Consider the following 24852-nt stretch of genomic DNA (forward strand, 5'->3'; position numbering starts at 1 on the left):
TCTGAGCCTGTGCATGGCACTCCCGGTTTAGTTCTCTGGGGCCCATCTCCCCAACCCTCTGACCTCTGCTTCCTCAGCTTCCAGAAGGGTTGAGTAGAGCGAGGCTGGAGCAAGCAGGAAGTGGTGGGAATCCTGTCTGGGTCTCACAATGGAACAGGGGGTGTCAAGTGGGGCAGGAGACACCCTGACTGGGGTGGGAAGCTGGGACTCTGAGGAATTCTGGTTCCCAGACTGGGGCATCTGTGCCTTTCAGTACAAAGGATTCCTTGTGGGAGTGTAGCCATTGACTTTCTCTCCAGTAGAGTGGAGACAGATGCCCTCACCTGGCTGATAACCAAGCAGATAGCCCCTCTCCACCTCCCTACCCACCCACCAGCACCCTAAGTCATGGGGGTGACCCAGAGGACTTGCAGAGTTCCTCCCCATCCTGCCTCTGAAAATACCCCACATGATATGCTCACCTTGGCAGTGGTAGGGATGCCCTCACCCTTGGGTTTCTGTTCCAGCTTCTTGGCCATCACTGATTTCTCCTCCTCTGACTTGTCTGGGAGACCCCTGAGTTAAAAAACCGAGGAAGCCCACAGTGGAAGCCCAACCAGACAGTTCTCGGGGATTTGCTTAGTCTGATGGCATCCTCAGGGGGATCCTGCACCAAGGGCTCAGGGGGCTCTGTGGAGGATGGAGCAGTGTAGGCTGCCAAAAGGGAAAGGTTACAGGCCTGGGCAAGTCTGTGATGAGAGGGCATGATGCCCAGCTTGGGCCCGTGGCTAAATATGGCTCACTGGTCAGCCACACTCAGTGTTCATTGATGGGTAAATGGGTGGAAAGTGGCTTTGCACCTTTTTCATAAAGAATTCAGTGTGGGAGCATGGTTTGGTCCAAGGTGGGGCTCAACCATTGCTGGTCTTTCTCTCTTTCTCTTCCCAGCCTGCCTCCCAGGAATGGGCATACCATTCCTGCAGGCATGGACACTGGAGGAAGCAGGCCTTTGTCTAGAACCACTCAGTATGGTTCTCCAGCCCGCAGCATCCACGCCACTTGGGAGCTTGTTAGAAATGCACACCATCAACCCCACCCCAGGCTTCCTGAATCAGAATCAGTATTTTAACAAGATCCCCAGGTGATTCATTTGCAATTAGAGTTTGAGAAACACTGTCTGGGAGACCTGTCTCCTCCTAGAGGAGAGTCTCAGGCTCCGGAGAGTTACACAACAAACTCACAGAGGGAGAGAATTGTAACAGACCCGAGAAGCCAACCACCACTTCACATTTGACACGCCCCTGGCTCAGCAGAGGGAAAGCAAGAAGCACGGTGACTCAGTGGCAGGGCCGGCTGAATTCCTAGAACTCCCCACCAGGGTCCCCTGGTCCAACCCACCTGGCTCTGCCGTCACATTTCCTGAGGCCACCTCCAATTCTGCGCCCAGGGACACCTCATAGGACATCAGCCATCCCTAGACGTGCTGGTTGCAGAAGGCTGCCCCCTGGGGCAGGGGTCACCAGGCACAACCCCTGTTCATCAGGCTCCAAGGAGCCGCCTGCACAGAGCTGGGAGACCACCACCAAGCACGCCACGTCCCTCCCTGCTGGGGATGTAGCACTCACTTGGACATCTTCCTGCGCTTTCTCTCCTCAGCCTTGGCCTTCTGGGCAGAAGTCAGGCTCTCAGCCTCAGCCAGGTTGTCCACAGCGATGGCCAGGAAGACATTGAGCAGGATATCTGAGGGCATCCCGCTAAGGAGTCTTGGGTTGTGGATGAAAGGGAAACCTCTGGGGCCAGGATCCCACCCTGCCCAGGGGTTGGCAGGACTTAACCCCACTCCCTTGGTGGGCTTGTCAGAGAACCTCTTGCCAGAATTACCACATGGGATGGCATGGGCATGAGGACATGGACGAGCATCCTCAGGGAAGCCTGGCTGCACAGGGGTGCCCATGATGAGCCTTGAGGGCCCCCCATTTCCCATCCAGGACTGATCCCCGCTCCCACACGGGGCTGTGTGGGGAGTCAATGAGGCATTGTCCGTGAGTGTCATGCTCAGCACACATGAGCTCAAGGAACACTGGTTCCCTCCCCACCCCCTCTACTCATAATACCAAATTCCATGTGCAGACGTCAGAACCCCCAGGGAACTGCTGGCTCTTTCTGCCCCATCCACCTCACCTCCCATCTGCTTGCCTCATTCTCGGTCTCCTCTTCGCTCATTCCTCCCTCCCTGCCTCCCAAACCTTTGGACCAGGCTGCCCACCATCTTCATGGCCCCACAGCCAAAACTTGTCCTTCCTCCTGCTTGCTCCAGGCTCACCAGCCTCTCTGGGATGAAATCCTCCCGCCTATAACCAGTCACCTCTGTAGTCCTTGAACTTTCCCAGTGGAAGGAATTATCCTGCACTTGCTATATGCTATGTCCTAGCCCCCTGCCCCGCACCATGAGTCTGGGGGCGCCCCTCCAGCCGGAGGGCCTGCTGCCTGGCATGTGCGTGCCCTTGACCCCCCGTTTTCAGACCATCTCTCCCACCCCCTCCCTCAGCTCTTTTCTGTGCCCTCTTCCTCCCAAGGGGATACAATTGCCACAGACGAAAAGGATGATGAAATAAACACACACTAGCACCCCCGGGTAGGACGGTCCACCATAGGCCATGATCCCGTTGTACATCATGGAGTTCCAGTCTTCACCTGTCAGGACCTAGGGGGAGAGGGAACACAGTGGGGGGTGGCGCAGAGGGACTCGAGGGTCTTCTCTCGGGACCACATGGCCCAAAAGGCCCCTAGACCTTTCCTCTCTTCATCCACGGCCAGGATGAAAGGTCCTGGCTCTCCTCCTGGAACCTCTTCCAATGGTCAGAAATATTACTGCTGCCTCTCCAGGGCCAAGGAGTTTGACTGTGGGGTCACCACCTCCCTGTCTCCGTTCCTAATGCCCAGGCTTAACTGTACTGAGCCCACCCAGGCCTCCTGGCCTCCCAGCCTCCAGAACTAGTGTGAAATGTCAAGTGCCTTGTCAGACGTGATGCCCAACCAGCCATGGGGTGAATGGAAGAGAGGGCGAGGTCATCTATAAGACCAGCTGATGGACACACACTGCCCTTCTCACTGGTGCCAACAAGCTGATGTTCCTCATGAGTGCCGGCTCCAACACAGGGGAGCGTTTCTCTGCCCTACACTGAGGAAGCTCCTCCAGGAGGCCCATGGCTCTGGAGGCCTCAGGTAAGTCACAGCCACGCTCCTTTGGTGGCTTCTAGAGAACATTAGCTGAGCCATGTCCTCGCAGTGAGAAACGGTTGGTATTTCTCTGGGGCTTTTTCAGTCTTGTTGGGGAATAGCTCACTGTCTGACTCTACGCTCAGAGAGAGGAGTAGTGCATGGGAGAGAAACAGGCCCCTGGACGCCATTCAGTCAGCATCAGTGACCCTGCTATGGGCCAGAACTCTGCTAGGTACCAGGGACAGAGACAAATAGGACAAATGGGCGCAGCTCCTAGGCTCCGGAGGGTGGAGGAGACAAATAGCAACTACTGCAATGGAGAGGAGCACAGGGGAAGATGGAGCCTGGATAGGGACCTTGAACTCAAACCAGCAGATCCGAGAAGGCTTCCTGGAGGAGGTGATGCCCACCCTGCTCCTGAAGGACAGAAGTGCAATTCAGCACCCGCAGCACCGCCTACCTGGAAGACACTGATGAGGGCCTGCGGGAAGTTGTCAAAGTTGCTGCGCCGCACCTCCATGTCCTCGAAGTCATACCTGCCCCCGAAGAGCTGCATGCCCAGCAGGGCAAAGATGATGATGAAGAGGAAGAGCAGCAGCAGTAAGGAGGCGATAGAGCGGATGGAGTTGAGGAGGGACGCCACCAGGTTGCTCAGAGACGTCCAATACCTGAAGGCAGAGGGTCACAGGTGGAGAGGAGCAGCGCCCCCCTCCAGTGTCCCCTCTGCGGACTGCCTGAGGTCTGGCCAGGCTAGGGCAAAGGCTCAGGCCTGAGGGGACGCAGAGGGAGAAGGGGCGTCACACCACCAGACTGCAGACCCCATGAGAGTAAGGACCACGTCTCTCCCATGCACCCCTGCACCCCCTGTGCCTAGCACAGTCCCCAGCTCAGGAGGGTGCCCAATAAACCCTGGGAAACCGATGAGCACGTCTCTGCTCCCTCACCACGCTCCCTCCCTCCTTATTCATTCCGCCTCCTCATTTCCATCGCCTTTCCCTATTTCTCCTTTCCTCTCATCTTCCTCTCCTTCCTCCCTCTTCCACGCTCTTCTTATCCTCTTTCCTCCCTCCTCTCCACGCCCCCCAGCATCCCTGCCCTGCCACAAGATGGTAAGAGGTAAGGAGGAAAAAATAAAGGAATGAGGTCAAAAGGGGAAAGTCATTTCTTTCAAGGAGGGAGGGAAGTCCTGGGCAAGAGGCCACATGTGAACTTGCCCAGACCCGAGACCACAGGGAATGAGCCCGTGAGGACCAGACCAGGCATGCTGTCCTCTTGGGTCCCCCCGGGAGCCGCGCCTGCCCGCCGCCCGGCGCTCACTTGGTGATCTTGAAGATCCTAAGGAGGCGGATGCAGCGCAGCACGGAGATGCCCAGGGGGCTCATGGCGCCCCATTCCACGAGCAGGATCTCCAGGATGCCGCTGCACACCACGAAGCAGTCGAAGCGGTTGAAGATGGACATGAAGTACTGGCGCAGTCCCAGCCCGTATATCTTCATCAGCATCTCGATGGTGAAGAGGGCCAGCAGCACCCGGTTGGCCGCGTCTGCAGGGTGGGCGACCCAGCCTCAGCGCCGCTCTCTCCCTCCCTCCCTCCCCGCCCTGCCTCCAGGCCTCTGCCCTGGCCGAGCCCTCCGCCCCAAGCACCCTCACCATGTTTCCAAAACATCATCCCTTTTCCACTCTCCAAATCCGTAAAACCTGGCGAATGTTTGCCCATTGAAGGAACGCTGATGTAAATTTCTCAAACGCTAAACCATACCACGTTTAACTCAAGTGAGTCTTATTACTTTTAATTTCACTTAAGTTAATTAAGCTCTGCCACTCTCTCATTACTGTACACGTCCTTCTCTCCTGCTGGAGGAGGGGGTCCTCCACCTATCCAAAGCCAACCTGTCCACCTATGCTTTGCCCACCCCCCAACCCCCACCTCACAAAATCCACTGTCAATGATCCCTTTTCTTTCCTGTGTGTTTAACTTCTTTCAACTGGATTCTCCCATCACCATTTTTAAATGCCCAAGTCCCCATTTTCCCTGTAGCTGCTGCCCTAGCTCTCTCCTCCCTATCACAGCCAAACTTCCAGAGAGTTATCTACTTGGATCCCTTCACTTCTGCCCACCCTGCCCTGCCCTATTTGCTCTCTAACTCATACCTAACTGGGTCCACCTGATTACACCACCAACAAACTCTCTCAGGCTTACCAATGACTTCCAGGTCACTAAATCCAATGGGCATTTTAACCCTCATTTTTTCCTGACCTCCCAGAAGCCCTGGGCACAGTTGACCAGCCTCGCTTTTTCAAATATTCTCTTTCCTTAGCTTCTGTGACCCCATATCCCTCTGGATTTCTTCTGCTTCTCCTGCTTTTCCCAAGCTTCCTCTGCAGATGCAATTCTTTACCTAATCTTTGGATGCTGACCTTGAGCTGTACATTTAGCATATGCTATCCTCTGCTGGTCTGGTGCTATCTTCTAAGACTGTAGCTTCAATGGCCATCCCTGCCAACGACTCCTGAATTTGAATTCTTCAACTCAGACCTCTCCATTGAGTTCCAGACCTGTTTTTCCATCTGCCTTCTTGACATTTCCATTGGGATATCTCAAAGGTACCTCAAACTCAACATGCCCAAGACTAAGTTGCTGAGTACTGCCCATCCTCCCCCACCCCCAAACACACCCACCCATTGATTGCCTTCCCCATCTCAGTAAGTGGCGCTACCACCCATTTATCTGCATAGGTCAGGAACCTCAAATCTCTGACTCCTTTTGGTGGACAGTATTCACATCTTGTCCACATTTGGGCATTGACAATGCATTGGCAATGCTTGGCAAAGTCAAGGGGATCTCGAGAAGATTGGTGGCAATGAATGCATGCATGCATGCATCTCATCTAGTGCATTTTTTCCTAGCTCCTTCCCATAGGAAAAGACAGTCTTCTTTTCTCGTTATATCCCTTCTTTTATCTTTTTCATCACTTTAAGCATAGTGTCTTTTGTACTTTAGGCTCCTGGGGTTGCTAACTCCTGTTGGTTGTGCTTGATAATTCTTCCTCAGGGTGGCCCTCTTCCTAATTTGGTTTGCGATTGTTTTGTTGTGAGCTCTTCTTTGGGAAACATTTTCCCTGCAGGAATTCTGTATGCCTTGGGTTGAGAAGCATCCCTAAGGGGTGGCTTGTGTTTGCTTCTGCTGGGTACCACAGGGGTTTCACTTGCCTGTGACTAGTTTTTTATGTTACTATCTTAGCTTAGGGTCCCTATACCATATGGAACAGTGCAAATTGGACCCCATACTTATACAGGGCACAGATTGGGTTTCAATTTTTCACCTGAGACATATTTCCTTATTCCCAGAGCCTCCAGCACGGATAAACTTCCACCTTCTTTCCCTGGCCCAATGAGGTGAAATTTTTGCTTCCCTCACATAGGGGCAGCCCTAGGCTCTGGCTCTATGCAGGGGGTCAGTTCTGTTCCTCACCTCACCCAGGCTGTGGGACCAGTCTCCTGTCCCTGCATGCGCATTAAGAATCTAACCGCCACCCTTTAGAGTTTAGCTCTAGGTCTAGAATGTTCCTGGAAATCAACTCATGAGCTCACTGCTCTGGCTTTCAGTGGTTTCTTCATTTCTGCCATCCAGAGACTTCCTTGCCTTTCTTTGAAATATTGTTATTATGACTTAGGCAGCATTGCTATGTGTCTACAGTGGGGAGCGCGCTTAGTTGGTCCACCATGTTGGGACTGGTCTCCCAGTTCTCTTAGTCTCTGCCTTTCGCAGTCCAGAGCTCCACATGCAGAGGCACATCTATCATGGGGATGAGGCTGACTTGGCTTCCACCAAAGCTGATCTTTCAGAAACTCCAGTCTGATCGTGTTCTATTCCTGCTGACAACTTTTCATTAGCTTCCCATCGCCTGAGGCTTAAAGTCCCCACATTTTACTCAAGTATTTAAGGGCCTCTATGAGCAAACACCCCTCCTGCTGCTCTCAGTCACATATGAAGTTCTTACAGCTCCCTGAATTCTCCATACTGTTCTATATCTGCACATCTTTGCACATGCTGTTCCTTCTGTGGGAATCCTCCCCTCCCTTTGACTGCTGGGGGGCTCATCTACTTATTCTTTAAGATCCTTGGAGCTCCAACATTCCTCCCCTGTAATCCTTCTCTTGCTACCTCATATTTGCCTCTATTGTTGCTGTCCCTATATGGACTTGACATTATTCGTGAGCATCTATCTTCTCCTCTGGCTAAGAACGCTCCTGGAAGGCAAAAGCAGTATATTAATTCTCTTCATGTCTGAGTTCTTTTTCTATGCCTTACATATAGTATGCATACAATAAATAGTTGGTGAAAGATTGCTGTTTTGGGAGTAGAATTTGAACTTGGATGCTTGGAGATCTAGATTGCTCATAATCCTTATGTTCGGTATCCGAAATTGTGATCCTCTACCCAGACGCCTGGGCTTCCCAAAGAGTTGCTCTTATTGCCCCCTGGTAACGCCACGAGGAAAGAAGTACTACCAGCCTGTAATTTCTAGAAAACAATGTCAATATCTGCCTGACGTCTTCTGCCAAACCTGAGCTGCTACGGGCTGGCTTTGGCCATTGGCCTCATCTGTCCTCTTCCCGGCTTCACTCTGTTGTGTCTCACCTTGCAAGTGGGTCAGCCACAGAGGCTGGTTGTGGTGCTCGGAGGCAATTGACAGGGTGTTGAGGGCAACGACCAGGATCACCAGCCAATAGAAGACCTTGGACTTGATCACGTCATGGCACTTCCAGCGAAAGATGCGGTTCCACTGCCTCCAGTGGCGACTGGGAGAGGAGACACGGGAGGCTGGAGGCAAAGAGCGGCCTCACTCCGTGCACCCGCCTTTCTGGGAGCGCCTCCAGATGGACTCCAGCCACACTTGGTCCAGTGGTCCCACACAGGAGACTCTGCGGGCAGGAGCCGCAGGGCCAGACCGATTTAAAGTCTTGCCTCTTACTAGTGAAGTTCTTCCTCTTGCAAAGGAGAACGATAGCGATGCCAGCCTCGGGGGGAGTTAGAGATAAGGCAAGCGCCATGCTTAGCACAGTGCCTGCCAAACAGCAGGGGCCCCACACACTTCCATTTTAATTAAAGCCCACGGGGGGGCGGGGGGGGCGTGTTGCTCATGATAAAAGCAATTCTGTAATGGATTAATCATATCTGGTGTTGGTGAGGGTGTGTGGAAAGGGCACTGTCATAGTCATTGCAGCCTTTTTGGAGAACAATTTGGCAGCGTTGACCAAGGTTTAAAATTATATACGCTCTGACCCAGCAATTCCATTTCTAGGAATCTGCCTGGTGGAAATGTTCATACTTATGCACGACTGTTCCTGAGGTGCTGTTGGGGTTGCCAAAACCTGCAACGATTAATATTTTATGGCACATTCATAGTGTGGAATACTTCACATCCGAGCATACACCAAACAAAGGTGTGTGAGCCATCCAGCCATGGAAAAGTCATGGGGGAAACTTAAAGGTCAGTCACTGAGTGAAAGAAGCCAGTCTGAAAAGGCTACATACTGTATGATTCCAAATATATGACATTCTGGAAAAGGCAAAACTATGGAAACGAGACCAAGATCAGTTGTTAGTTGCTGGGTGGGGGGAGGAGGGATGAGTAGGCGGAGCACAGAGGATTTTTAGGGCAGTGAAAATACTCTGAATGATGTTAGAATGATGAATTCATGTCATTATACATTTGTCATATGTATATAGAGAGCGTACGACACCAGGAGGGAGCCCCAAGGTAAACCACGGCTTTCTGGTGGGGGGTGTTGGTTAATGCGCTGCGCATGTGTGGTGGCTGGGGGACATGAGAAATCTCTGTACCTTCTGTTCAATTTTGCCGTGAACCTAAAACTGCTCTCAAAAAAAAGGCTTAAAAAAAAAAGACGCATGTGTATGTATAAAGTTGCCCCAAATAGATAATTTTAAGTTAAAAATAAGTTACTAGCTACTATGTATATCATATTCATTTATTCATCAAATACTTGGCAGTAGCTCCCGAATGCTGGGCACTGTTCTAGGCTCTGTAGTGACCATAGTTAACATAAAGAACCCTAGCATGTAGGGCGCCTGGGGGGCTCCGTCGTTAAGCGTCTGCCTTCGGCTCAGGTCATGATCCCAGGGTCCTGGGATCGAGTCCCACATCAGGCTCCCTCCTCAAGGGGAAGCCTGCTTCTCCTTCTCCCACTCCTGCTGCTTATGTTCCTGCTCCCGCTATCTCTGTCTCTGTCAAATAAATAAATAAAATCTTTAAAAAAAAAAAGAACCCTATCATGTAAAAAACCAAGCAAAACAAAAAACCTGGTGTGTGTGTGTGAGAGAGAGAGAGAGAGAGAAAAGCATAGCAAAGGTCTTGGAGGGATACACATCTGTTACCATGGTTACCCCTTTGAAGGGCAGTGGGGACCTTCATCCTTTCTTTGATGTATTTCTCTATTGTTTGATCTTTCAAAATCACAAGTATGTATGAATTTGTGAGAGGAAGCAGCCAACCAGACAAACACATCTTCCTCTTGAGACAAAGGCGCTTGAGCCTGGAGCCAGACTCCTGGCGGGGGTGGGGGGGGTGGGGGAGGAGGGGGGAGCCTCCTCCCTGCAAAGCTCCCCGTGCTACCTCTTCACAGCACACACCTTCCCTCTTCCCAAGCAGAGCTTTCCAGGACTAATTACCCTGCCAACGCCACTCTGATCAGAGGGTAGCGGCCAAATTCTCTCCTTGCCCTCTGGCAGGCTCCCACTTTCTTCCTGAGGTAGTATATAATTAGGTCATCTGCTGAGTGCCCTCTGGTTGCACTAAGGGACAGGAATGTGACTCTAAAGCCCAGTAAATGGGGAATAGTAAATGGGTTCTAACTCCACATCTCCAGGAGATCTGAGGCTGGGAAGACTCTGAGGAGAAGGGTGAATACTCACACGAACTGGATGATTTTGTTCAAGCCCTCGATTTCATACAGGCTCTCTGTGTCGGAGCCTCCTTCATCCAAAGACAGCTTCCCTGGGAACAAGAGAGAAAGAGTGGACCAGTCTTCTGGGCCCCTCTGGGCTGGACACACCTAGGCTGGGCACACTGGGGAAGGGACCATTGACTGGAGACACCTGTGACAATGGGCCCTAGGTGGGCCTGAATCCCCGTGCACTCCCGGCCCTAGAAAGAGCCCACACCTGCAGGGGGTTGGTTATGGATAGGTGGCATGGTTCTTTGTACTCCAGGAAGAAACCCGGGCACCGCTGGATGCTATCATTTCCAGGTGTAAGGCTTTAGGCAAGTCACTCACCCTCTAAGGGCCTGAGTTTTCTTACCCGCAAGATGGCAACGTTATTATACCTGCTCCGTGGGCCTCCCAGGCTTGCAGGAGGTTACCTGACGCAGTGCTCCCTGTGGGTCCTGACTGCGAGGGGGTGGGGAGGGCATGCTGACCATGCCTTTGGGCCCGAACCTTCTCTCAAGTCCTCAACGTCCATGACCTCGCCCTGCGTGATCCAGCTCATGTAGCCCCGGAGGTCCTCCTCCAGCTGCTGCTTCTCCCGGAGCTTTTGGAAGGTTCCCCTGGACTTGGCCTTCTCCCGCTCCTTAGTGAATTCCCTGAAATGGAACAGGGGAGACAGGGGAAGGAGGAGAAAAAAGAAAGGAGGTGAAGGAGGATTGAGCTTCCTAAAGACAGAGAGAGCACATTCTGTGGCTGGGTGTGTTTCTGCCTTCTGGTCCAGGGGGTCATCTGGGGTCCAGGTGCCCTTCCAGGTGATGGAGGGGCAGGCTCTCTCATGCCTCCTCACCATCCCCTCCCATGCAGCCTGCCTTTCTCATTGCTTTCTGCTCCTCCCATCTGATATTTCACCCTACCTTGTCTTGGGGTTACCTTGGATATTAGGGGTTAACGACATGACAGCCCATTGCTCTCACAGAATCAGCCACGGATCCTCATATTTTCCATGCTGCCCTGACCTTGAAGCTACCTTAGAAATGTAGTTGTGCTTACAGACCTAAGGCCTGGAGGGAAATCTCCTGAGTCTAGAAGAAACCAGGTGGCAGCACTAGAAGGAAGGGACCTGAGGGCCAGCGAGGGGTCTTCAGACTGGTAGAGGCAGCCCTCGACCACTAAGCAGGGTGGAGAGAGAGGGAGGCTGGAGCACAGTGATGGGCTTGTGACATGAGCACCTCGGCTCTCTGCACTGGCCCCCCGGGGGGCAGGCCCGGGCAGGGCCTCTGTACCTTTTCGTGCTGTGGATCGTTGGGTAGTCCCATGAAACCTATGGGTCCCTCCTCAGAATAATGTTGTAAAATACACAAAGTAAAACTATCTCATTACAAAGGAATCGATTATATTAAAATACAGTTATTGAAATATAAAGAAATTGTGATAAAGTACCACGTATGTTTCTTTATTAATTCATTAACTAGCAACATCTAGTTGCCGATCTAACAACTATTTTAGTTTCAAAGTAGTAATGAGTGTAGGCACTAGTTGCAACATTTGTAATGTGACGTGTGGTTTCTACTGGGACAAGTCACAGTCAGCGCTAAAACCACTACTGTGGCATGTTGTCTCCATGCCTGATGAAAGGCAACATTAAACTTCAAAGAGAGTTACTAAAAAAGAAAGACAAGTTTTTCTTATTCAAGTTCACAGAACCCCCTGAATTCTGCCTACACAATGCCTGGAGGGGAGCTTCTGGAGGGGGGTGATGGCAGTGGGGAAGGCGGCGGACGGTCACTTCTAGACTGTCCGCTGTGGGTGGGTGGAGCCGTCGTGGAGAGAACCTCTCTCATTATTAACGACCATTAGTACTTAGCCCTCATTATGTGTTGGACTCTGTTCTAAGTACTTCATATGTATTAACTCATTTAATCCTCCCAACAACGCTATGAGATTATTCCCATTTGATAGATGTGGACTCTGAGGCACAGAGAAGTTAGGTAATTAGGCCAAGGTCACACAGCCACCAAGCAGTAGTGTAAGGATTTAAGCTTGGACGGTCTAGCTCCAGAGTCAGGTGCCTCACCTGAAGGCTACACTGACTCCTAATGCCAAGCATCAGCTCAGGCACATCCAGGGGCAGGAGGCTGGGATCTTAGGGGCTTCACTCAGAGGGAGTGTGGGTGCAGAGGGACAGAGGAGGAAAGGATGGGAGAAGGCTTGAGGAGAAGGAAGAAAAATTAAAAATGAAGGAGCTCTTACCTTTATCTTCTATATCTCCCTTGCTAACCCAGGAGCGTGCTCTTGGCAGAAGGGATAAGCGGAGGTTCTAATCCACATCTCCCTGCCCTCCTCCTCCTCTTCTCGCTCCTCTTCCTTCTCTACCCACTACTCTCCTTCTCCCTCTGGCTCTTTTCCTTCTTCTCTCCCCTCCTCTCCACCCCCCCCATCCCAGCTGCCCCTTCTCCCTCCCACCCTCTATCCCTCTTCTCCTCTCCTCTTCTTCCCTCTCCTCCCAGCTCCCTGTGAGCTTCCTTACCCGCTCAGGACACCCAGCACCAGGTTGAGAATGAAGAAGGATCCCAGCAGAATGAGGGTGACAAAATAGATCCAGGGCCACTCGTTCCCGATGGCATCATTGACCTGGTCCAGAGAGAGGTGTGAGTCCCGTCCACTGACCCGAGGGCTTAGGTCCCCTTCCAGACTCAGGGCGCTCATGCTCCACCTGACCCTGGGGGAGAAGGAGAGAGGCCATCTGGGCCCAGTGAGGGGACTTTCCTCCCTCTCCAAAGACCTAGGACCTGGAGTTAGAAGGACTTCTCAAAAAGGAGCCTTGCTGACTGTCCACTTGGCCCAGACATGACTGACCCATATCTCCCTCCAGCCATGCACATCCCTGGCTGGAGTCTCTCATACACTCTCTCTCCAAGTGGTTTCTTTACAGCTAAGATTTTTCAAAGCAGAAGAAACACTAAAAAGTCTTGGCCTAAGCTTGGCCAACTTCTTCACGAACAAGCTCTGTGACCCTAGACAAGTCACCTAACATCTCTGAATATCATCCCATCTGTCCATGGGGATGGTGATATGCGCTTGCCCCCACAGACTTGTAGTAGAAGCGAAATAACACATGTGACAGGCCCTTGAAATGTTTGATAATTTGCTCCCATAATATGAGCTTACAAGAACTATTCGCACCAATCCTTTCTGTTTGCAAGCATCTGACAGTTGGATAACCTTCCCTCAAAAGACAGTGTCACGTTGTGTTTAAGAGTTCTGGGATCGGAGCCACATGGATGAGGGTTCAATTCTTGGATCTATTGCTCACTGGCTCCATAAGTGCGGGCAAGTTACTGAACCTCTCTGAGCCTCAGTTTACTCATCTATAAAGTGGGAACAATGGCTTCCATGGTTGGAGGATTAAATAAGAAATGCAACCTATCTCCGGATAACACCAAATAAATAATACACTCCAACAAGAAAACTAATATAGCACTGCATGTTGCTGGCACTGTTGTAATTCAATTAATCGGCCTAGTAACCATCGTAACTACCCTATGATGTAGGTAGTATTCTTATTTTATAGACAAGGAAACTGATATCTAATAATATTTATATCGGAAAGCAGTCTTGCCCTGGGGCAAAAAGAGACTCAGAGGGCCCTTCATCCCTCAGGAAATCTGAGATTCTAGGTCATTCAGGAAATCTGAGATTCTAGGTCATCAGGAATGAGTCACTCTTGGGCAGGCTTCGGAAAAAGTTAGAAGTTGAGACCAGAACCCATGGATTCCTTGTTTTCATTCCTCACCCACCTCTTAGGTCCTGCACAGACAGGCTGTACCATGGGGACTGCCCAGAGGATGCTGGGACACACACTGGGGACAAGAAGGGGGCCATGCACCCTGTGTAGGTTTCCCAAGGAGGGGTGAGAAGCAGCAACGGACCCTAGAGTCAGTGACCATCAGGCCCCACCTCCTCCCCCGCCAGGTGAGCCTGTGGATGAAAGGAGGGGGCTCTGCAGCCGCGGGGCCAGACCCACCCAGTAGAGGACGTCGGTCCAGCCCTCCATGGTGATGCACTGGTACACGGTGAGCATGGAGAAGCCAAAATTGTCGAAGTGGGTGATGCCGTGGTTGGGCCCCGGCCAGCCGCCCCGACACTCGCTGCCATTGATCGTGCATGGGCGCCCCGAGCCCGTCCTGGCGCAGGGTGAGGGCTTCTCGTTCTCCACTGTGGCCACGATATCTGGAGGCAGAAGGCAGCGTGAGTGTCAGATAAGAGGCGCAGGTGGACAAGAATGGGAGAAGAGTAGTCTGCAATCACTGAGGACTAGGTCTAGAACACACTCAGCTGGAAACACAAAGGAGTGCTCCCTGGGAGCATATGGTGCTAGAGAAGAGGACTGCTTGGGGCCACGGCCCAGCCATGGGCATCTACAGGCAGCAGTGATCATATCTCGGGCCCCAGGGCCTCATCGGAGGGTCGGCTTCATGCCCGCTATGTAGCAGGTGTAACCTGAATGTCATGTCTACCCACAGAGCTTTTAAAAATGAGGCACCTGTGTGGCTGGGGCGGAGGTGTGGGGTGGGGCCACCCGCGTTCTGACTTGAGTTCTTTCTGGGAGCTGACATTGAGATGTCCCAGCGGGACAGAGATGAGCTGCACGAGATGTGAAGCTTTAGGGGCGGGGGTCTGCTCTTAGCAGGCATTCCCAACAGGCTGCAGTCCCCTCCGTGTCCCTGGATGGTGCTCTTTGGATGACATCCTGGATCCCCTTTTATCTCAGGATGTTTTAGTCTCCTATTGTGTTCAGAGATTCGATTAGCTCATCAGAGCTGGCATGCCCTACCTTACCCATATTTACCATATTGGTTCAGTCTTCTGGCGATGGGAGAGGAGAACATCGATGAGTTCTGAGCTCTGAGTGGGTCCCTGACCCTTCAAGTCAGGTAACTCCCATCCCAGAAAGGTTCTTGAGCACTGCTGGCCGGCACTGGTCAAGAACGCATGAGAACACCAGAGGAGACCTCCAGATTTGGTTTGAAGGCTGTGATAGAAAGCCTCCTCCTCTCTGTCTGGATAATGCTAATTATAGGACATAGATTATTGCAGGAACATGAAGAGGCTGAGCTGGGAGGGGACTAGGAATGGAACCAGCAAAAGCTCTATCAGAGTTCACTGTCTTGACTTGGATTTGGACCTTGTGTTGCCTGTCCCCTTGTCAGTGGGCCTGGGGAGTGAGGAGTCTCCTGAGATACTGCAGATCTTGGCAGCCTTGTCCATCCTGGGTTATTCTGGTGAGTTAGATTCTGGGCTTTTGGTGGGAGGGATTGTCCTAATAGAAGTCACTTCTTTCTTGTGCCGTGTCCAATTCCCGTAGACCCTGGTAGAAGCTAGGCTCCGAATGAGACAGACTGACACAGCGGGCTGGCAGCACTGAATCTTGGAGTGGGGGACCCATACCCTTTCAGGGCACCCACCTGGTCCAAATTATTTTTTTTAATTTTTTAAAAAAGATTTTATGTATTTATTTAACAGAGAGAGAGAGAACACAAGCAGGGGGAGTGGCAGGCAGAGGGAGAGGGAGAGGCAGACTCCCTGCTGAGCAGACAGCCAGATGTGGGGCTCAATCCCAGGACCCTGGGATCATGACCTGAGACGAAGGCAGATGCTTCACCGACTGAGCCACCCAGGTGCCCCTGGTCAGAATTATTCTTATAAGAATGCCAAGACATTATTTCATCTCCCAATCTTTCAATGAATGCAGAGTGGAGTTTTCTAGAGCCTTCATGACATGTGATTTCACAACAGACTGAACACAGAAGTAGCTGTGAGAATCCAGCAGATTCTATTAAGCTAAGTCATTAAAGAGATTTAGATAAAATGTAAGACAGTACCATTCTCACTAAATGTTCTTGGTTTGGGAAAATATAGTTATTTTTAATAAGATATTTATGTTCCTAAGTAATGGGCTAATCACTGTTCTTTTAAAATGAATTAATAAATTAATATTATGACATTTTCCTCAGTTTTCCTATTTATGAATATCAATGAATATCAATAAGTAAAATCCATATCAACAAAAGCTCTTTTGTTGGGGTCCTTAAGAATTTTTAAGAGCGTGAAGAGTCATGGGGCAAACAGTTTGAGAACGGCTGGTTTGGAAGGCTTGGCTCAAGTTCATTTGGGCCTCAAGATATGTTATCTCTGATAACCCTACAAATGACACTTTGGCTCTTGGGTGCTTTCTTGAGATCCCCTTTAGACCCCGCTCTGTGGGCCCCTGCTCTGAGGGGTTGCTTAGATTAAAGCTAAAAGGATGGCTGCAAAGAAAAGTACAAATAGAAATTCAGGCTTGTCCTGAGCCTGCATCTCAATCCACAGCTGGCCCAGAAAGCCCAAAGATACCACACTGATCTAGGGTGGGAGTACTTCAAAGCAGGCTGTGGCCCAGCCCTCAGCCCTCTTCCCTTGATCACTGACCCTGGCAGACCCGTCCTTCCTCCAGTTTCCCATGACCAAGAGAGACCCATTCCTCAGGGTAACAGGTGTGGGAGGAAATGACCTAGTTCTGGGGGTTCTTCATGGCTGAGGTGGCTGTCCCTTTGAGTTGCCCTAGGGCCACTCCCACCTCCCCAGTCCCCTGGGAGCTCACCTGTCCCAATGAAATAGCAGGTCTTGTGCATCTTGCCCTTGAAGAGCTCCAGCCCGATGATGGCATAGATGATGACCATAAAGAGGACAAGCAGGGCGATGTGGAACAGGGGCAGCATAGCCTTGAAGATGGAGTTGAGGACCACCTGCAGGCCTGCAGAGGAGCAGGGAGGAGGAAAGGGAAGTCTTCTTCCCTCTTGGACTCCTGGCCCTCCCTCTCTCTATATCCTGGGAAGCCTTGGGACAGCAAAGTGGGAGGGGGACCCAGAGCCCGGCAAGGGAAAGGGTTGGGAGAGGAGGAAGGGCGTCTGCAGGGCCACTGGCACCCACTCGGCACCCCGGACACCAGCCGGAGGGGTCTGAGCACGCGGAAGGCTCTCAGGGCCTTGACGTCCAGACCAGCCCCTTTGCTGCTCATTGGGGCTGTGTTGCTTTGGATGACGTTAACCTGTTCCAGAATCACGGTGAAAACCCTAGAGTGGAGAAGAGGGAGAGAAGAGGGCCCCATGGTCAGATAAGCCCCTGTTCTGTGGCTCTGGGACCCCGTGTCCCATCTGTGCTCAGGGGACCTGTGGAAAGGCCTAGTGGAGAGGTGACAACTCTCATCAACGGCTAACTCGGATTTGGTGATGTCTGTCTGGAAAATTTTATTAGAAAAGATTCCGAGGCAAGTTCAGACTCAGGGAAAAGAGTACAGGATCCATCTGAGATGTCTACTCTGGGAGCTGAAGGGAGTTGAGGTCCATGTGCCACAGGCATTCACGGTCCCCAGCCTGCAAGTTGAGCGTACCCCACGGTGGGAGGTGCCCTCCGTGGGGACCCAGAGGAGAAAGCCCGGAGCTAGGTCTCCCCATGAGTGTTCCTCATGCTGCACTTCCCGACAATGCCCTTTTATTTTCTTCCCTGCTCATCTGCTCCTCCTCTCAATTTACTCAAAGTCCCATTATCCTTTGAAGTCCATCTCCAACCCTTCCTTATGAATCCTCCCTTTGACAACCGAACCCCTGGGACACTCTGCCGTGGCAATGATGCACTGGGTGGTACTGTTTTCCGATACTCCCGTTATTCTGTATACATTGGTCCTGGCCTCCCAGCAAGGCAGCTCATTAAGAGTGGAGGCTGATTCGCAGAATTCTGTTTTCCCCAGGGTGCCTAAAGCAGCACAGCATAATGAGTAAATAATCAACATCACGTTTATTGAACCGAAGGGCAGCGTCGTGGTTAAACAGCAGCCTCTGGAGCTAAGATCGCCTTTGTTTGAATCGTGGCACTGACGCTGGCTAGCTCTGTGACCGTGGGCCGGTTGCTTGACCTCTCTGAGCCTCAGCCTCCTTAAATGGGAAAACTGAGAGTGTTGAAGAACCTAAATGAGATGTTACATGTAAAACACATAGTCAGTGCTTAATAAATGCTCCTGTTACAATGGGGGTTATTATGTTATGGACTGAATTGTGTGCCCCTCAAATTCATATGTTGAAGCCCTAACCCTCAGTACCTCACAATGTGGCTGTATTTGGAGACAGGGCCTTTTGAAAGAGTTAAGTTAAATGAGGCCGTGAGGGTCGACCCCAATCCAGTCTGACTGGTGTCATCGGAAGAAGAGGAGATTTGGACACGCAAAGAGGCCTCCGGGGGAGCGTGGGCACAGAGGAAAGACCACGTGCTCACAGGGAGGAGGGAGCCACCCACAGTCCCAGGCCACAGGAGAAACCAAACCTGGTAACACCTTGATCTCGGACCTCCAGCCTCCAGAACGCTGAGAAAACAAAGTGCTATTGTTGGAGCCCCCCTGTCTGTGGGACTTTGTTATGGCAGCCCCAGCCAACACATACAGGTTCCTAAATGTCTATCTTTGTGAACCCAAATAACAGGTACTTAGTATAGGTCCATGGAAGAAATAATAGATGATAAAGGTTGAGAAATTTATAAACGTCCAGAAACTGCTGGCCACTGAAACCACGTATATCATTTCCAATTGTGTGTGATGGGAGAAGAATAAAGGAACACGGAGTGCCTAGCTGGGGAAGGGCTGTGTGAGCTGGCAATGCTGCGCTCTCCCCCAACCCTGGCCGCATCTCTGCAGGGGCTGGCCCTTCCAGAGGCTGCCCCCTGGCACAATGCTTGGGGTTCCATCCTGCCTCTGGGATGCTGGAGGGAGTGGTGGGCACAGTAGCCTCAGAGGGTCCCTCTGACCTCAAACCCCACCCCCCACACGGGGGCCTCACCCCAGGAAGACAATGATGAAGTCTAGCACATTCCAGCCACTGCGCAGGTAGGCATCCTGGTGGAAGAGGAAGCCGTAGGCAATGATCTTCATGGCGGCTTCAATCGAGAACACAATGAGGAAGAAATACTCCAGTTTCTCCTGTGGAAGCAAACACAGTCACACCACTCTTCTGTGCATCCTGAGTGCACCCTTGAGCCACCCTGACTTCCCCTCCAGGCATGCAGTTCCTCCGATGCGCCTGCTTCAGGACATTTGCACTGGCTGTTGCCTCTGCCTGGAATTCCTCTACCCCCATCCCCCACATCTCCACCACACATCCCCACGTTGCCAGCTCCCTCCCTTCCTACAGGTCTTTACTCAAGATTCATCCCTCACCCAGGCCTTCCCTGGCCCCACAAGTATAATTTGAGGGACCTCTGACATTTTCTGTTCCTCTTGTCTGTTTTAGTTTGTCTTCTTAGCACTTATTCCTAGCTAAAAATACCATATATATATATTTTTATCTCGTTCATTTCCTATCTCACCCCCTTGAAAACAAACTCCATAAAGTGTGCGGATTTTTGTTCATTTCTTTCATTATGCTTCTTCCTGGGCCTAGAATCGGATGAATAAACGAATGGTCTGGGCAGCCCTCAAAGGGAAGGTCCCCAGGTGGTTTCCGGTTTGGGCATCCTTCTTCTCTCACCATCCTGGGGACTGACGGTGGGCACGGCGGCGGAGACGGGGAGCGTTTCTCAGAACCCCAGATGGCCCTCTCCTGGCTGATCTTACCAGGGTCTGACCTTTAACTGAGTTTTCTGTAACCTCCCCTGCGTGTCCTACGGCCCCACACCAGCTGTCTGCAGACAGCCACACGCTATCACTCAGGGTGAGGGGAATCGCGGCTTGTGGGTGCGGAGGAGGCCCCGCAGGTAAGAGGCGGGGCTTCAGCTCAGCCCCGCCCTGCGGAAGGCCTCGCTACCCCTCCAGGTTCTGCCCCTGGAGCCCGATCTTCTGATCCTCTCAGTTACCCCATCCTGGGCCCAGTCACCCTTCCCCCTCCTCGGGGCCCAGGAGAGCTATTTGTAAACGAGAAGGCAGAGTCCCGTCTGCCAAGACTCCAGGCTGGAACTGCTCTCCTTGCAGCCGTCGGAACCCTGGCTTGGGGGCTTCCAAGAGCCCTGCGTCCCATCCCTCCAGGTCTCCCCAAACAAGCACAGTCTCCCGAGGGGGTGTCTGCCCAGCCTGCTGCTGGTGGGACCGGCAGCACTGCAGGACCCCGGGAGGCATGTAGAGAGAAGCTGGCTGGCCCTCCGGAGCTGACCAACAAGGCGGGCTGTGCTTCACCCCAAGCCCGCTCTTACCATTCGTCACCAACACCCACAGCCAGGAAAGCACTCCCCCCAACCAGAGCCTCTCTATCAGCACACTAGGGAGGCCTAACTCATACTATGAATTCATAGTTCCTTCATTCTGGACGGAGCCAGATCAGGAGACAGACCACCTTATTAATGATTTGGAAGAGAATTTATTTTTACTTCCAAGTGGTAAGTGTGGGAAGCAAGGGAAGAGGTCGCCAAATGGCCCATTGATATGGATATGGTCCTAGAAACCTCCCAACTTGTCATTCAGAGAAATTTCCTGACAGCCTAATTTCCCCTTCTCTATAGAAAACTGAGGCACAATGGACTGAGCCTACCTTCCTTAACCTCACCCCTAATTCCTCCCACCAGTTTGTAATACCAAAGCTTCCTTTCTCTTCCATTCTTTTTCTGGAATGCCATTCTACTAACGGGCCTGTTTCGCTTTGTTTGTTTGCTTTAAGATTTATTTATTTATTTGAGAGAGAGAAAGAGAAAGAGAGCATGAGCAGGAGGAGGGGCAGAGGGAGAGAATCCTCAAGCAGACTCCCCGCTGAGCGAGGAGCCTGCCACGGGGCTCCATCCCAAGACCCCAGGATCATGGCCTGAGCAGAAACCAAGAACTGGACACAACGACTGAGCCACCCAGGCGCCCCTAACGGGCCTGTTTATAGGAATTGTGCTTAACTGAACATGAGGTGGGAATCATGGGGCACCTCGCTCCAGGAAGAGCTGCAAAGGGCAGTCTGGGCAGCTCCCTGCTGAGGTGGAGTGGGGGGCAACCATGGAGGGTCCTCTTGGAATGGGCTGGGTCCTTCCGTTCCTGGGCAGGGCAGGCTTCCTGGGAGTCAGGCACACTAGTGAGGAAAACTCCTGGGAAGGGGCTGAAGTCAAGTCAGCATTTACATATTTAAGTGGCTGCAACCCCAGGGGCAAGACGGTTGAAGTGGGGTTGAGGGGAGGGAAAACAGAGCCCAAAATAGTCATGGTGCTCACAGGCTGGGCGGCCAGCCACGTCCACGGGAGAGCTGCCCGCACCTGCCAGTGGTTGTCCGGCGGCCGCCAGGCCCTGAGGACGCTTGTCGACCGCGGGCCACACCTGGGGTCGCTGGGCTTCCACAGCCTGTTAGCTCCGAGGCCCAGCTCTCCCTACAGCACTCCCCCGGCCCGATCCCGGAGCGCCTGGCACTCCCCCGGGTGTGCACGTAACATGGGCCCTCACCCGATATGCCCCTTGTTGAGTTTTGGGACAGCGTTGTCCATATCTCCCTGGGTTGCCCCGTGGCCCCGCCAGCCAGGGCTCAGTCTTCCACAGAGGGATGAGGCACATTCATGCCACAGATATTTATTAAATGCTGGACTGGAGACAGCAGGCAAGCCCCGGCTCTCTTTCCCTAAGATCAAAGTTATCGACCTTCCCTAAACCACCCCAGCTCCCTCCGGCGCCCCCTCGAGGCCGCCATCAGCAGGTGGGAGGCCGCAGGTATGCCGCTCGCGGTTTCTCATCAGCTCCGCGCCTTTGGACAAGCTCCTAACCTCTGAATCTCGCCTTCCTCAACTGAGATAAGCCCACTCCCCGCAAGAGTCCTTTTAAGGAATAAATGGCATCCAGCAAGGAAGTGCCTACTTGTGCCTGGCAGGTTCCAAAAGCTCAGTACATCACAGCTATTCTGATGAGAGACCTGGGCCCCTCGTGGAAGTCTGTTCCCTGCTTGCGCCCTGTTCTCTCGGTTTCTGCAGACCTGTTGTCTGAGGTCACGTCTGCGGGTGGCTCACCAGGTCTTGGCTCTGTCCTACCTTGAATTCAACATGCTTAAAACTGAACTCCTCTTGCCCCTGAACTTGCTCTCCCTGCTTTGTCCCTGTCTCAGTCAATGGCACCGAGGTGCCCATGCCAGGAACCCAGGGTCCTCCTGGGCGCTTGCCATCACTCTCCGCTGGGTCCCACCGCCCACCAAGTCCAGACCTTTTTATTCCGGCGGTTCCTGAATCCACCTCCTGCCCTGCTTCTGCACTGCCCTGGCCTTGCCCGCTCTCATGCTTACCCACCCTGCTGCCCTCACTGCCACCCTGGTGCCCTCTCTATAGAGATCTGACCATCCACTGGCCTGCATTCTCCAACGGCTCCATACTGCTTACCAGAAAAAATCCAATGCCTTCCCATGGCATGCAAGGCCCTCTCTGACCCGAACCCTGCCAACCCCCTGGCTTCCCCGTGGCCTGCTCCCTCCCCACCAGTCACGTGCAAGCACGTTCAGGTCCCCTAGCTCTCCCCAGCTTCTGTGCCTTCGCTCACGGCGGCCCCTCTGCCCAGAACCTACCTGCGGCCCGTCACCCAAGCAAGACCTGTCATCTAAGAAGGTCTTTCTAATCCCGCACAAGGAGAGTGAGTTCTGGATGTCCTCACTTTCCCCTGTAATACTATGCTGTTCTTCACCGCCTTTCACCAAGCTGCAGCCTTCTTGAGACCATGTGTATTCTCAATCGTGGATTCTCCATGGTTTTTCTGCCACGTGGACGGGAGAGATGTACCTTTCCCCCTCAGGAGTGGTATTTGGGTAGGGGGGGCAAGGGTCTCCCTGTACAGAAGGCTGCTCAGAGTCTCTGGTGGTGGTGGGTGGGGGAGGTTTTGTGGTTGGACCCCCACCCCCACCGATGATTCTGATTCCCTGCCCCTACAAGTGTGTGCTCTCCCCATGTGCAGCTGAAATGAGCTCAGGGCTTTTGCCCCTGCTCTTCCCTCTGCCTGGAATGTTCTTCCCAGATAACCTCTTGGCTCACTGTCTTCTTTCTTTTGGATCCATGTGAATGCCACCTTATCACTGAGACGCACCTGACGCCCCTCGCCCCCTCGCCCCCGTCTATCTCCTTACCCTGCTTTGTTTTCCTTTTTAGCAGTGATCACCACATAGTACACCATGTAATTCTTTTTTTCTTTTAACTCTTTCCCTTGGCCTGAATATAAGGTCCATGAGAGCAGAGCCTTGGCTTTCTCTACTGCTGTGTCACCTGCATCTAGAACAGTAGCCGCCACACCAATCTTTGTGATCAGAGGAATGAGCCGGTGTCCTTAGTGCCCTGCTTCTCCAGATCCAGGCTGGAGACCGGGGCTGTCCACAAACCATTGTTACCGCTCTGAGACAAGTGCAGCCATGGAGAACAAGCATCTGGAAATCGTTATAGCAATTCACCACAACTTCCCAGCACATGGGTGGACTACAGGCTCAGTTTGGGCCCAGTGAGTCTCACAGGGTGCGTGCTGTGAAGCGGTCCCACGGAGCAGGACCCCCTCCCAGTCCACAGTGGGCTGCAAATTGGAAGCAACAAATTGGTCTTTCCCCACAAATCATCTGAGAATCTCTGCTCTAGAGCATTCCATGCTGCCCGGCACAGAGCAAGTGCTCAAGAAATGTTTGTTGAATGAATGAAAAAAAAAAGTCAAAAATCATCATCTCTCCTGCAGCAAAATTTAAAGGGAGGTGCTGATATTGCATTTATAATGTGAAATACATATTTGGTCTTCATCCTTGTTAATGGCACAGAGTTCCTAAAACACTTGGAATTTTCTAAGTGATGAGAGTGACAAAAGTGTCTTTTGTTATGTTAATAGGGTAATGACTTGTGGAACTCACCTAAGGTTGGGGACTGGCCACCAGAGGAACCAACCATGTAATTAGAAGGTTGGAACTTTCAGTCCCACCCCCTTAACCTCCAGGGAGGGGAAAGGGGAGAAAGGTTGAATCCATCACCAATGGGCAATGATTTAATCCATCATGCCTATGTAACAAAGCCTCCATGAAAACCCAAAAGGACAGGGTTCAGAGAGTTTCTGGGTTGGTGAACAGTGGAGATGCAGGGAGAGTGGAACACTCAGAAAGCATGGAAGCTTTGTGCCCTTTTCCCCCATACCTTGAGGCCACGGTATACATCTCTTCCATCTGGCTGTTCCTGAGTTACATCCTTTTATAATGAGTCAGTGATCGAGTAGGTAAAATGTTTCTCTGAGTTCTGTGAGCCACTCTAGCGCATGAATCAAACCCAAGGGGAGGGTCATTGGAACCTCCCATCCATAGCCTGTCCGTCAGAAGCACACATAACAACTTTGACTTGCTATTGGCTTCTGAAGTTGGGGGTGGTGGTGTCCATCTTGTAGGACTGAGCCCTTAAGCTGTGAGATCTGGTGTTCCGTCCAGGTAGACAGTGTCAGAATTTATTCACATTGTCGGACACCCAGCTGGTGTGAGAGCGTTGCTTGGTGGGCAAACCCCCCATATACGCATTGGAATTGGGTGCAGAATCAATACAGGCTTAGCCGTGGGGTCTCTATTCCTAAGAAGGGACACTACACCCCAGGCTCTGAAACGAGGAGATAACTCTGATCCCCTGACCCTCCTGACCTCGTGGGAGGACCGTGAGCCCGTCTGACTTTGTGAGATGAGCTTTGCTATCAGCTTCCTTCAAGGGCCTTCATTGCCACATGTCCCTTTCAAGGAG

The 24852-nt window shown here is 52.2% G+C and overlaps 1 protein-coding gene across 1 annotated transcript in view; it reads right to left on the minus strand.

Moving 5' to 3' along the window:
* Nucleotides 1–24852, minus strand: part of CACNA1S (calcium voltage-gated channel subunit alpha1 S) — a 68720-nt gene that overhangs the window by 32372 nt on the left and 11496 nt on the right. Inside the window, exons 3-15 of the mRNA XM_036086684.2 lie at nucleotides 19017–19156; nucleotides 17122–17264; nucleotides 16793–16945; nucleotides 14177–14382; nucleotides 12680–12783; nucleotides 10663–10808; nucleotides 10139–10220; nucleotides 7844–8004; nucleotides 4519–4744; nucleotides 3662–3869; nucleotides 2563–2683; nucleotides 1605–1719; nucleotides 462–555 (exon numbers count right to left, since the gene is read on the minus strand). Of these exons, the coding sequence (XP_035942577.1) occupies nucleotides 462–555; nucleotides 1605–1719; nucleotides 2563–2683; nucleotides 3662–3869; nucleotides 4519–4744; nucleotides 7844–8004; nucleotides 10139–10220; nucleotides 10663–10808; nucleotides 12680–12783; nucleotides 14177–14382; nucleotides 16793–16945; nucleotides 17122–17264; nucleotides 19017–19156 (1899 nt within the window). The remainder of the gene's footprint in view (nucleotides 1–461; nucleotides 556–1604; nucleotides 1720–2562; nucleotides 2684–3661; nucleotides 3870–4518; nucleotides 4745–7843; nucleotides 8005–10138; nucleotides 10221–10662; nucleotides 10809–12679; nucleotides 12784–14176; nucleotides 14383–16792; nucleotides 16946–17121; nucleotides 17265–19016; nucleotides 19157–24852) is intronic.

The sequence above is a fragment of the Halichoerus grypus genome, chromosome 7, assembly GCF_964656455.1.
Source record: "Halichoerus grypus chromosome 7, mHalGry1.hap1.1, whole genome shotgun sequence".
Lineage (NCBI taxonomy): Eukaryota > Metazoa > Chordata > Mammalia > Carnivora > Phocidae > Halichoerus > Halichoerus grypus.